Source organism: Mus pahari, chromosome 4, assembly GCF_900095145.1.
Source record: "Mus pahari chromosome 4, PAHARI_EIJ_v1.1, whole genome shotgun sequence".
NCBI classification, from domain to species: Eukaryota; Metazoa; Chordata; class Mammalia; order Rodentia; family Muridae; genus Mus; species Mus pahari.
The window spans coordinates 133,239,260-133,252,432 of NC_034593.1; the positions used below are offsets into that span (position 1 = coordinate 133,239,260).

Here is a 13,173-nt window from a genome sequence, read left to right on the forward strand (position 1 = left end):
TTTCTCCAATTTCTTCTTTCAATTTCTGTTCTATGTGTTAACTGTGCCCATTCAGCTCAGCCTGTGGAATCAATACTGTTTGTTCTGATGGTTTCTCTGAGTAAGTTAGAGTTCCATTGTAGAGTTGGTATCTCTGTGAAAGGTGGAGTGTTGGATTCTTTTGTTTTTTTCCCCCCTCCTGAACGTAAATTAAATCAACCTGACTGTGCAAACCACACAACAAGCAGATGTTTAAAGGTTCATGGTTGCTTCTGTTCCTATAAAGTTCCCCCTTCTGTCATTCCATTTACTGTTCAATTGGCCCCAGTAGCTGGCTTGCTCCAGGCTGGTGTGTCAGGGAAGTGCTAGGCCTATTGTAGAAGACTTTGTGTGCTTTCCTGGAAATCTGTACCAGAATTCAGTTCTCAGTGGGCAGCCCACTAGGCTCCGTTCTTCCGTTTTGTTAGACAGCTCCCTGGGGTTAGCATGCCCAACTTGATGCTGCACAGCCCTGAGCCTCTCACAATTGTTCATTTCATGTTTAAGTGTTTAAAACTCTTTCAGACATTTGACTCTGAAAGTAATCTAGTACCATCCACAGGTATGATGCAGACCTCCCCCAACACCTGGTGGTAGAGCAGCGACAGAATATAATTACACATAATCCAGATGTAATGTAATGTTGGTATACCTGGTTTCACAGTTAGGAAACCATGATATTTTATCCTCTAAAACCAATTTCCCTTTAGAATAATTTTGTCCTAAGTGTCCAGCAGCTTCTTAACTCTACATATGCACTCAAAGTTTCCAAAGGGAAAAAATAATGTCTGATTATATGATCTTGATTGATCACTTTTCAAAACCAGGAGAAAAAATAAACTTTCAATTTAGAAAGACAGAAGACATATAAGATGGAGGGAGGTGTTTCAGCGATAGTGTACAGTGCCTGCCTTGTTTCTGTCCTTCACTCTGAAGAGTTTGACAGAAGGTCCTCAGTTGAGATGCTGTGTAGTTACAGAAGCATTTCCAAGCGGAACCTGTGTTGCTGCCGAATTCCCAGTTATTGAAATGTTAACTTCCAAAGCCGTCCTCATGCCTTCTCTGGTTACTCGGTGAATTTTCTACAGACACTAAATCTGACAACAGGAGCAAGTGTGTATGTCTGTGTCTATGTGTGCAAGTTCAGTCTCCCGAATCATGGTAAATGTTGTTTTGCTCCTGTTTGTATGATATGACAGTTGCCCTTCCTGTTAAAGAAGTCACTGGATGTATTCACTAAATAAAGATCATTTTGTCTGTGGAAATACTTTTTATCATTCTGAGTCACTGGTGTGTGGAAATGTAGCATAAATTCCAGGACGAGGATGAGGTGGTGTGTTTATTTTTCTTTATACCCTCCTTAATGTTTTTGAATGCATGAATGTCAGTATTGTCAAAGTATTTCCATATTTTTATTAGTTTAGAAGCAACTTCTGTAGTGAAGCTTCTTCAGTGACAATCTGCCCTGTGTCCTGGGCATTTGGCAGGGGCACCCAGTGTGGTGTGAGCCCTGTGTACTGGGCATTTGGCAGGGGCACCCAGTGTGGTGTGAGCCCTGTGTACTGGGCATTTGGCAGGGGCACCCAGTGTGGTGTGAGCCCCGTGTCCTGGGCATTTGGCAGGGGCACCCAGTGTGGTGTGAGCCCTGTGTACTGGGCATTTGGCAGGGACGCCCAGTGTGGTGTGAGCCCCGTGTCCTGGGCATTTGGCAGGGGCACCCAGTGTGGTGTGAGCCCCGTGTCCTGGGCATTTGGCAGGGACGCCCAGTGTGGTGTGAGCACTTGTTTTTCTCTTATCCCTGTTCATGTCTTCTTAATAGATGCTCACTATTTTAAAGGTTGCACAGACCTTAGAAAATATTAAAACTGCTTTTGTCAAGCTGCTGGAAGGATGTGAATTAAGTTGTAAGCTTCTGAGGGCACACACCTCTAATTCCAGTACTCAGAGGCAGAGCTCCAAGGTCATGAGATCAAAGCCAACCTGGGTTACTTGATGACAAGTCGTTTAAGAATAATTTTAAAAATTAAAAAATAAATAAGCCTCCTTCGTAACATTTTCTAATTCAGTTCGGAGTGTCTCCGTGGTGGATAAGCCTAGACCCAGAGAGTCCTTGAACTTCACTTCCCAGTACTCTTCTGTGTCATTTGTTCATGACCTCTAGGGAACTAAGTTTTTAAAAAACACATGAATATAAATCTTAACAACAAGACATCTAAGAAGCGGTGGGTAAATGGCATCTTAGAAAATATTTTCAAAGAAACCAATGACTGTCCCCCCTGCAGACTGAAATACTGAGTTATCGTCACTGTTCATTAGTATGCCTAGTGTTTGTGACCATCTCACTTGGACCCAAAATTAATTCTTGCACTTTCTTACAAGGACAAGAAAACAGGGTGATAGGCCTCCTGCCTCTCAGTGTTCTAACTAGTCTGCCTCCACCAGAGCCCTAACTAGTTAACCTTCTTAGGCCAGACAAGACTATAATAGTGAGTCAACATTACACTAGAGCAGTTTTTCTCAGCCTATGGGTCGCAGCCCCTTTGGAGTCAAATAACCCTTTCAACAGGGGTCACATGTCAGATATCCTGCATATCAAATATTTACATTATGATTCATAACCGTAGCTAATTACAGTTAGGAAGTAGCAACAAAAATAATTTTATGGTTGGGGTCACCACAACATAAGGAACTGTTATTTAGGTTAGCAACATCAGGAAGATTGAGAACCACAGTGATTGAAGGAAAACAAGAGACTTCGTTTTGTTTTTGAGACAGTGTATCATTCTATAGAGAAGGCTGGCATTGTGCTCACAGCTATGTTCCCGTTTTCCCCCTCCGATCCCTGAGTAGCCTCCAAAGTGCTAGGATTAAAGGCATGAGCCACCACACCCAGCTCTTTATAAACTGGTGCTTTCTAGCAAAAATAATTTCTCCTGTTAAGAAATGACTGTGATTAATCCTGCTCTCTACTGTATATCCACAATCTCTTCCTATATCCACAAGAATGTGTGTGTGAGAGAGCGGGGAGGGAGGGAGAGGGAGGGAGACAGAGACAAAGAGAGAGAGACAGAGACAGAGGCAGAGATTGATTTAGTACTGAGATGTGCAGAGTTGGTTTTTCACGTTGAAAAGTAGTATTAATTCGAACTGTTTGATTTTCAACAGGTTGACATGATGAAAGAGGCTTTGGAAAAACTTCAGCTCAATATAGTAGAGATGAAAGATGAAAACGCAACCTTGGATGGAGGGGATGTCCTATTCACAGGTATGCGTGCACTGCTCTTCTATTCTAGTGCCCCGTGGTGGGGATGTCTTCTTGTTCTTCTAGTTCTATACCAACCCATACTTGCTTGTGTCATTAACATGTTTCTTTAGTCATCAAATAAATGCTAAGCGCAGAGATCATTTCATAACCATATACCTGGTATCTTAGTTTGGGTTTCCATTGCTGTGAAGAGATACCATGGCCAAGGCAACTCGTATAAAGGACATTTAATTGGGGCTGGCTTACAGGTTAAGAGGTTCAGTCCATTATCATCAAGGTAGGAATGTGGTAGCCTCCAGGCAGGCATAGTGCAGAAGGAGCTGAGAGTTCTACATTTTGATCAGAAGACCTCCAGGAGAAGACTGATGTATAGGCAACTAGGAGAAGGGTCCCAAAGCCCACCCCTCCTACACTTTCTCCAACAAGGCCACACCTCCTAATCCACTCCCTGGGCCAAACATATTCAATCCACCACACTGAGTTTGTACTAAAAGGTTCTTAATTCAAAATTAGCATCATTTACAAATAATTTCTCTCCAGGTGGCAAGATGAATTCAAGTAAATTTCTATGCAAACTGATTTGGCTTTGTGCCAGCAGAACTCAATGAACTATAAATGTTAATATGATTACTGGTCTAACCAGAATCCATATATGATGGCTACTAAAGAAACAGTAATTATAGCATTTAACCTTTCCACTTCTTTATGATGATGAATTATTACATAAAATCTCTATCCTTGAACACATCCTGGTTCTAATTTATAGTGAGATTTTTGTTTGCCCCTAAATGTCAACGAATTTCACCATTGTAGTCCAAATACAGACATTGGTCCTAGAGGACTAGAGAAAGCAGCTTTGTGTAACCTACAAGCACCAAGCTTCTTGGGAGTAAGTCTGAGAGTCTAGCAGATGAATCATATATATAGATATATATATATATATAGATATATATATATATCCATAGTATGGTGACCTGTGTTATTTAGAAAATGCCTTGATTTACTAACATTTAGGCTTAATAAATATTCCTGGTGAAGGAGGACAGAGAGGAGGAAGAGGCAGCTTTAATCTGTGACACTTCAGTGCCTTCTTGCTTGGTGTCCCATGGCTATGGCTGGAGCTATTGTATTGCCCATCTCTAAGGGTCACTATTCAAACCATGGCTTTTGTGAACAGCATCCAGTGATGCCTGGGCTATCTGACACAGGGTTGGTCCCCGCCTCTGGACTTGGGTTACGTGTACCTCGAGCCCTCGGAACACAGAATGTGGGTATGCATCCATAGCTCTGGTTATGCCTGGGGCAACTCATCCATTGTCTGAATCTCCCCAGGAGGAGCCCTCAGAATGGTCTCCATGCCTCCTGTGGACAGTACTTGCACTCTTTCTGACAAACCAGAGCAGCAGCCTGTTTTCTCTTACAAAATGGGATTCTGTGAGAACTAGATGTGTAAAGTCACACTTCCTTACAATGTAATGCTTTCTTTACCAGAATATATGTCTACAGTAATATAACTTATGATGAACAGGTTCAAATGTCCTTTAAAACACTGCTCAAACACGGCGGTGTGTTTACAGCAAGTTACTCTTAGATCTGAACAGCTCCCATGCATTAATCCTGATAGTCCCTCAGTGTGGGCCACCATACCTCAAGCATCTCTTCCTTTGACCGGAGTTCTCACAGCGCACCAAGCCTGTTGTCTTTGCCTCGCTGCACATGGAGTCTAAGCCCTGATACTGTCTGAATCTTGCTTTACTCATTCATTAAGTTCATATCTTAAGACTTATCCTATTCAGAGCTGAGGGCCTGGGGAGATGACTCGGTGAGGGAAGCATTTGCCTCTCAAGGCTGAGGATCTGAGCTCTTCTCCCCAGAGCCCACATAAAGCCAGAAACAGAACCACATGTCTTTAGTCCCAGTGTGTCTACAGCGAGAAATAGAGACAGAATTCCCAGAAGCGTGGGGGCTGGATGGCGTGGCTTGCAGTGATGACCAAGGGACCCTGACTTATTCTAGGCAGATAGATAGTTCAAGGAGTTAACACTCAAGGTTGTCCTCTGATTCTACACTTGAGCCCCCATCATCTCCTCCATCTCTCCCTTGAGAAAACATAAGATTTGCCATTTTTCACATTTTTAAGTGTAAAATTCATGAACCATAAGTAAACATTTCCAATGTATGCAAGTAAGCCCCTTGGTTTTTAGATCGGACAATGCGGGGTAAGTAATAGAATCTGAAGCACTTCCAGCGTGCTCTCTGCCTCCTTCTACCCATGAGTCAACGCATCATTAATAATTCATCAGGAAATGGACAGGAGGAGAGCTACTCTCCAGTCCACTTCCTGCTGGGAAATCTGTCCGTCATGCCAACAGCTACTGGCAAAAACTTGTTTCCATTTCATTTCCCTCAAATAGATAACATCGACTTACCCCTTTATTTATTTATTTTGTGAAATACAGACTTATATACCTGAGGTCTTGTACATGCTGATTAAAGACCAGGAAAAAAATAATTACACAAGCAGGCCCACCCCAGCTTATAAAACAATCCCGCCAGGACCACAGAAACTCCATGTGGGCCCCAGTCCCTCCCACTCCAGCCTTAGGAAAGCCGGTCTCTTTACTGTCCTGTCATCCTTACCTGGTCTCTCTTTGAGGTTTGCCTCAGTATTTGTATTTAATGTTGTTCTTCTTGTCAGTTGCTATTGCTGTAGGGTCCACTATATGACTTCTTGTGTGATTTTTCTGACCTGAGTTGGTGGTTGTAACTGGTAGGTTTTTACATTAAGCAGTAGTCTATGAAAAGGAAGAGACCACCAAACATTTCCTCATTTTACTGACGCTGTGCCGCGTGATGCTTCCTGGCTTTTGTCTGTTACTGCCTCCAGTGCTGCTGTGCCTGCTCCTGTGTGTGTCTTCTGGGCTCATGAAGGGCGATGTCCTGTAAGGCCACCCACACTGGGGTAGACCCCTCTCCTGCTCCAGTGTGATAGTCATCTTATTTTCCTTCCTCTCACCTTTCTGATACTTGATCAGTCTTGCATATCAGGGATAAAACCAACCTATCCTTACTCACTTCTGTGTACCGTATTGAATTTACTTTGCTAATATGTTTAAAACTTTTGTTTCCATGAACTGTACTTTTTCTTTCTTTTTTTTTTTTCCTTCATTTGGTTTTGGTAAAACTGTTAGAAATACCTCAGGATAATGTACTGGGGGATGCCTGGTATCTTTCTGTTCTCTGAAATCAGTAGTTTATATTGTGTATCCCTTCGGCTTGATAAGGCAAGTACATGGTAGTTCCTGGCACATTCTTAGGGGGAGAGTTTAGCCTGACTTTATGGTCATATGGCCGCTTGCGCTTTCCTGGGCCCATTTTGGTGAGTCCCACCTCCTAATCTTATCTCTTTTACTTCCCTTTTCAAAATTTTGGCTATAAATTCACTCTTCATGTCTCATCAAACTACATAGCAACTGTAGCTAGACTCCCTTTCATTTGTGATGCATGTGCGAGCTGGCCTCTCTCAATTCCCTCCCTCTCCAGAAGTTTATCAATTTTATTAATCTTTTCAAAGGACCAAATATTGGCTTCTGTGAACCCTTTCTCTTAAGTGTTTCCTTTATCCTTCTTTGTTTCCTTCTTTTAAATTTCTTTATTTGTACTCTGTCATTTTCCCTACATAATGAATTGGCATCAATTTTAAAATGTATACTTCTCTAAAGTATAGATTTCCCTCCAAATACTTTAGTAAAATCTTCTTTCTGTCCCTTTCTTTTTTTTCCTTTTTTTTTTGTTTATTTGTTCATTTGTTTATTTGTGACAAGGTCTCTTGTAGCCCAGGCTAGCTTCAGATTCACTATGTAATTAAAGATGAGCTTGAATTCCTAATCTTCCTGCCTCCACCTCCGAAGGACTTCTCCTCCACACCCAGGGAGAATCTCTGACTGATCCGAGTATTTCTTATACCCTTTATGTATGTCTAAATGTTTTCTAAATTTCTATTATGATTTAATTATTATTGACCTATTAATAGATAATAGTGGATTTATTTTTAATGTGGTCATTCTTATATTTGGAGACTACTGTAGTTATAGAAGAGGAAGGATTTACCCTCTGTTTCCGTTATGAATTGTATTTCAGGTAGGTCAGTGTCTTCCTTCTTAGAATTCTAAGTGGAGATGCATATCCCCAATAAAATAGCGGATCTGCACCTGAGCATCAGTGGAGACAAAAACCACTGTGTGGAAGCGTAGTGAGAAAACACAATGGGGGAACTGGGCCAGCATCACTATACACACTTGAACTGAAATATGTGTCACATTGGTCACATGCTTGTGTGAAGCAGTGGGTAAATGGACCCCACTGGAAAAAAGAGAAAAGTTAATTAACCACCTCCAGGAAACTGACAAGTCACTGAAAATACAGAGAGTAAAAGGACATTGTAAATGCTGACTGGTGCTAGAAAGCCATCAGCCAAATCTGAAACACGGGATTATTGATCTGATGAAAAGCCCACTGTCTCACGAGTAAGTACGATAGGAAAGGAAAGGAGATTTGATTATTAGGGGTTTTGTTGGTTTTTTTTTATATTTTTGTTATTTCATTTTTCATACCATATATTTTGGTCAGATCCTTTCCCTCCCCCAGGTCCTCCCAGGATTATTTAATTATTAACTATTTCACATGTATGGGGGTTTGTCTGCATGTATACCTGTGCTTGCCACATGCTTGCCTGGTGCCTGTGGAGACCAGAAGAGAACACTGGATTCCTGTAACCACACTGTTGAGATTTCATAAGTCAAATCTAGATTTTCCTGTCAGGTCTAAAAATCACTCCCAACTGACATCCCATTCCTCTGCTCCTCAAATCTTCCTGCCCATCTCAGGTACTCCTGAGACATAGGTACAGCGGTTGATTTGAATATTCACAGCCGTGTTAAGGGTACAGTAAAGAGGCAGTGAGTTCTCTGATACATCTGGGGAGCCACTGTCCTGCATCACCAGACATTGTACATCTTCCCAAGCCGGAAACTCCATCACCATTCACCAACCCCTCTACCCGTTTACCTTCTCCCAGCTCCTAACAACTGCCGTGCTAATTTCCATCTCTGAATTTGAAAGGCTTATTTAAGGGCAGTCTTTTGAACCTGTTTTTTGGAATGGAAACAGAATCCCTTTGGAAGTTCCCCAGTGGCGAAGAGAACCATGTGATACTTGAAGACCATTGCTTGTAGATAAAGAAACAGAATGCAGTCCCCAGGGCCGCTGACTCACTTATGTTGTTCATCACATCTATTATAGGCAGAGAATTTTTTGTGGGCCTTTCCAAAAGGACAAATCAACGAGGTGCTGAAATCTTGGCTGATACTTTTAAGGTAGGTGAAGTACCATTTATGCCCGGCTCAGAGTAATTGCTTGATAAATATTCATAGCCCCATTGAATCAATATGTCATGAGTAATTGTGTTTATATTTCACCAGCTTTACAAAATTATTCTTAGTATTTGTACATTTACTAGATGTTTTAAAGACTATTAAATTCAAGTTTCTCCATAATTAGGATCCATTGAGCTTTCTCAGGAACAAGAAAGTTAGTGTGTTCGCCTTCTGGCCTTTCCAAGTGCATAATACTACAAATACCAGCACATGTTTCTGACAACGTCACTTTAAAAAAATAAAGTCTGGAGACGCAGATATGTCTAATACAAATGTGATTTTCAGATTAGAATCTGGGGAAATCTTCTCTACTGGGGGCTTACTGTGCACTGGAAACTGTGCAAAGTATTACATATGCCTTTCTTAAAGGTCCCTTTACTGGTCATGAAAAGAATGGTTCACAAGACTGCTTAGTAACAGATACACACACACACACACACACACACACACACACACACACACACACACACACAGCTCTCTTTCCTAGGAGAGTGTGAAGGCTCTGGCTGATCCAGTGTCCACAAGGGATGCAAGCAACCCTCCCAGAGTACCTTGCTCCACAGGCCAACCGGCCAGCAGGGCTGGTACCACAGTCAACTCTGGAAGGAAACTGCTTTCCTTTTACAAAGCCTTCTTGGTTCAACTGGCAACACCAATACCTGTGAGTCAGGTTCCCCGCTTCCCCTACTTTCCCTGCTGTGGCTGGCACCCTTCAAGAGAGCAAGCATCATTTAGGGAGCTTCAGTCAGTCTTGAGGATTACTCTGTAGTAACAACCCTCTTGTGTTTCCTTCTGTTTGTCGGCACAGGACTACGCAGTCTCCACAGTCCCTGTGGCCGATTCTTTGCATTTAAAGAGTTTCTGCAGCATGGCCGGACCTAACCTGATTGCAATAGGGTCCAGTGAATCTGCACAGAAGGCCCTCAAGGTAAATATAAAACTGTGTTCCCAGGGGCAGCAGGCTGTGCCTGGCCACAAGCTGGACACCAGGCAGGGCAGCAAGTCCAGAATGGACGGACACATGAGACACCTGTGATAAGCTCTGTGTGCTCTGAACCTCATAAGGAGCCAGAACTCCTGAGTGCAGAAAGAGCTCTTCAGTGACAAGCCATGCTTTAAACACCAAATTCATCATTTCTAGCCAGGGATCTTTGCAGTGTTTTCTCTCTCTTACATAGTTGAGTTGGCACTTTAAGGGCTTGTAACAATATTCTTATCCTTTTGTTTTATGTATACTACTTGACAATGGACTTTTAGAAAGATGGGATTCAGAAGAACCTGGAAAACTTGCCTTCTCCACCTTTATTTAGAATGATAAACTTTAGCACAGGAAATGCTCTGAGTTTCTAGGTGAAGCTAGGGAACGCCCAGGAAGAGTGTGCATTTCCCAGGCCATGGAGCTAGACCTAGAGTGGAAGTCACGGGAGCCAGGGCTGTCCACTGTAGTCACGTGTCCCCTTGGATAGTATATCTCTAGTCAGAAGCTTCAACCAAGGGAGACGACCTACAGGCTTTGGAAGAGTAGAGCCCAGGTTAGAGTCCGTTCCTGTCTGGCCCTTTGTGGAGCTTGAACATATTCCTGGTGAGGGTTAGGGTGGCATTGTCTACCTTTGGCATATAAACTAGATGGAGTGCCTTGCTGATTGTGATGGAGTCACATTGCTGGCACTAAATGGTCTGGTACAGCAGCCCTTTCCTCTGAGGGGACCCTTTGTGTCAACACGCATGACTTATCTACAAACTGAAAACCAGAGATTCCTCTTAAGCAGAGAGCGGGGACAAGGGTGAGCTGTGTGCCCCCGGATACTCCATGTGTTACTTTGCTCATTTGCGTCTTTCTTCTTCCTCCTCAACTAACCCTGGTGCAGCCTAAGGATGGAGCAGATTCCCCACTGTGGAATTTGCAGCTCCTTCAGCCTTTCTTTTTCCCTAACTGTATCTATGACAGCATTCGAATCGAGGGCTTTTAGCAGTTGTTGCTGAATTATCTCCCCAGTTTGGTTTCTATTAGTGTCTTTCTCCAGTTTCCTTTAGAGTGTGCCTTTTGTTTCGCTTCATCTGGAAAACTGTGTCAGCTTTCTGTGTGCAGGAAAGATAATGTCTTGAAAGAAAGCATTTGATGAATGGTGCTATGCAGGGACCAGGAAGATGGTATTTCTCCTTGGGGAGTAACCGTGGTATCTGTCCATAACAGCCGAATTGGTCTGCACGTGTTTGGAATTGGTTATAAGGGAATGGGAACTTAAGCTGGCTTATTCCCTGCCTTTGTGCAAATAAGCACAAAGAACCCCTTCTAGACAAAGTAGAAAAAGTAGCCTTTTATGCCATTCTGAGTAGACTAGGTCCCTAATTCCAACAGCATGATGATCGCTGCCTCAGCGGGTGCTGACTGTCTTGAGAAACCGACACAGCAAAGTAAGAGATAGTATGATTTGGGTAGTTATATGGAAAAGATTCTAATCGCTACTCAAATCCCAAAGGAAAGTAGAGAGCTCCCTCATAGCTATCAGAAAAAGCCCTGTGGAAGAAATGGGACTAGTATCGGGTCCAAAACAGCGAGTAGCATTTGTTGGGGTGGGATTCAGTGAAAGAGTACCCCTGGTGGTGATGTAGTATAAACTGAAACTGAACCAAGTATGTTCTGAGATGTAAGCAGCTTGACACACTAATGAAGTATCTTCTCGCCAGCCTCTGACTGGGTCAGGTAAGATCTAAAGATGTAGTGATTCAAAAATGAAGGGGAAAAGGTTGTCACGGTGAAGAGTCTGGGTACCTATACGTTTCTGAATAGAAAGGTCATTCCTTCATTCCTTCAGAGATGCTGGACCAGCATTCCTCTTTCCAGAAATGCTAATCATTTGCATTTTCTCAATGGAAAACAAAGACCTCAAAGCCAGACAAGAGGAGCACTGATGAGCTAGCAAAAACAGACAACCAGTGGGTCCGCATCCCAGTTCCCATCGTGTGTCCTAGTGTGTGTTCCATTTGCCTTCATCCATCCCTGCCCGATGACAAGTTCTGCTCTTAGAACATTCTGTGGAGACTTCATAGCCCTTCCTGCAGAGCTTGTCTGGGTATTAACAATGATGTCCATTCTCCACCCGAAACCTTCTGTGTCAGAAGCTATAAATAGCCCTGGCTAGCTCCAAGGGAGATCATATTTTCCATCAGCAAATGTACTATCTAAACCATGAGCCTGTGAAGTTGGTGAATGTCCACCTGCCTCCTTCCTAACATCAAAAGGTGTCCTTGTACTTTGTAGTGAGAGCATGACAAACTCGGCTGGTGGATAATGTGCTCTCCCACAGAGGATGGTCTGAGGTCAGACACAGGGCTCAGTGACATTCGCATTCAGGTGACCTGACATGCTCACATGTTTACTTGAGAACAGCTTGGTTCCTGTATAAAGCTGTCAATAAAATTAATAAATGGATAAGTCCTCCTGTTGACATGCTGGTATAGACATTCAGGAGGAGAGATAGAAACACTATGTCATTTACAAAAGCAGATGCATCATTGACCTCTTGTTCCCCATACTGCAGATAGAAATACTGAGGTGTGGTGAAATAAATATTTTAAGTAGAATCTTAATCCTCAAGGATCTAATTTCCTAGGTCTTGGATCTCCTTTCCTTGATTTTCCACTGTGTTAAGTAGCCTCCTAGTGCTGTGGCTAAATACCTAAGCTAAATCTATGTAAAGGGATTCATGGCTCATGGTTTTAGTGGCTTCAGTCCATGGCCAACACCGTGGAAGGGGGCACACAGTGCAACATAGCTTCTCACCTCTAGAATGTGGAGCAGTGGGAGCAAAAGGGGCTAAGAACACAGACTCTCCCACAAAGCACAGTCTTGGGGTGATCTAACTTACTCATAGTAGGCCCTACATCCTAAAAGTTCCACAACTTCCCTGTAGTGACACAGGCAGTGGTCAGACATTAGCCTTTGGGAAAGACTCAGAATCAAAGAGTAGCTCTGTCTCTGCTCAATGGCTATTCTTTTTCTATCAAAACCTTTTCTAATTACTTTTCAACCAGAGATTTGCTCTGCTGAACTCACTAGCATCCCCTTTCTCCAGTTCTTTCCTGCGATTTGCTTGCTTGCTTGCTTGCTTGCTTTTTCATGTATATGATTGGCTTTGCCAGTATCCAGAATTTGACTGGTTTCAAGGAAGGTGTGAGTTTGTTTCCAAATACCATTTTTCCTCACCAACCTTGTTGTCTCTGTTATTATCTTGGTAAAGAAGCCACTGCTCCTTGGGCATTTTTTTATTTTTTTTATTTTATTTATTTATTTATTTATTTATTGGTTTTTCGAGACAGGGTTTCTCTGTATAGCCCTGGCTGTCCTGGATGGGCATTTTTTTAAAGGGTAAATTATTCAAACATAAGTGAATTGTACCTTCCTGTGCCACATAGTAAAAGCTTTCCTTATCTATTACTCCTCTCTAATGTCTG

General features: G+C 42.6%; 1 protein-coding gene across 1 annotated transcript in view; it reads left to right on the forward strand.

Annotated features, from left to right (window-relative positions):
• Ddah1 (dimethylarginine dimethylaminohydrolase 1) overlaps nucleotides 1-13,173 on the forward strand; it is a 131,145-nt gene that overhangs the window by 86,166 nt on the left and 31,806 nt on the right. Inside the window, exons 2-4 of the mRNA XM_021195759.2 lie at nucleotides 3,184-3,283; nucleotides 8,585-8,658; nucleotides 9,527-9,646. Of these exons, the coding sequence (XP_021051418.1) occupies nucleotides 3,184-3,283; nucleotides 8,585-8,658; nucleotides 9,527-9,646 (294 nt within the window). The remainder of the gene's footprint in view (nucleotides 1-3,183; nucleotides 3,284-8,584; nucleotides 8,659-9,526; nucleotides 9,647-13,173) is intronic.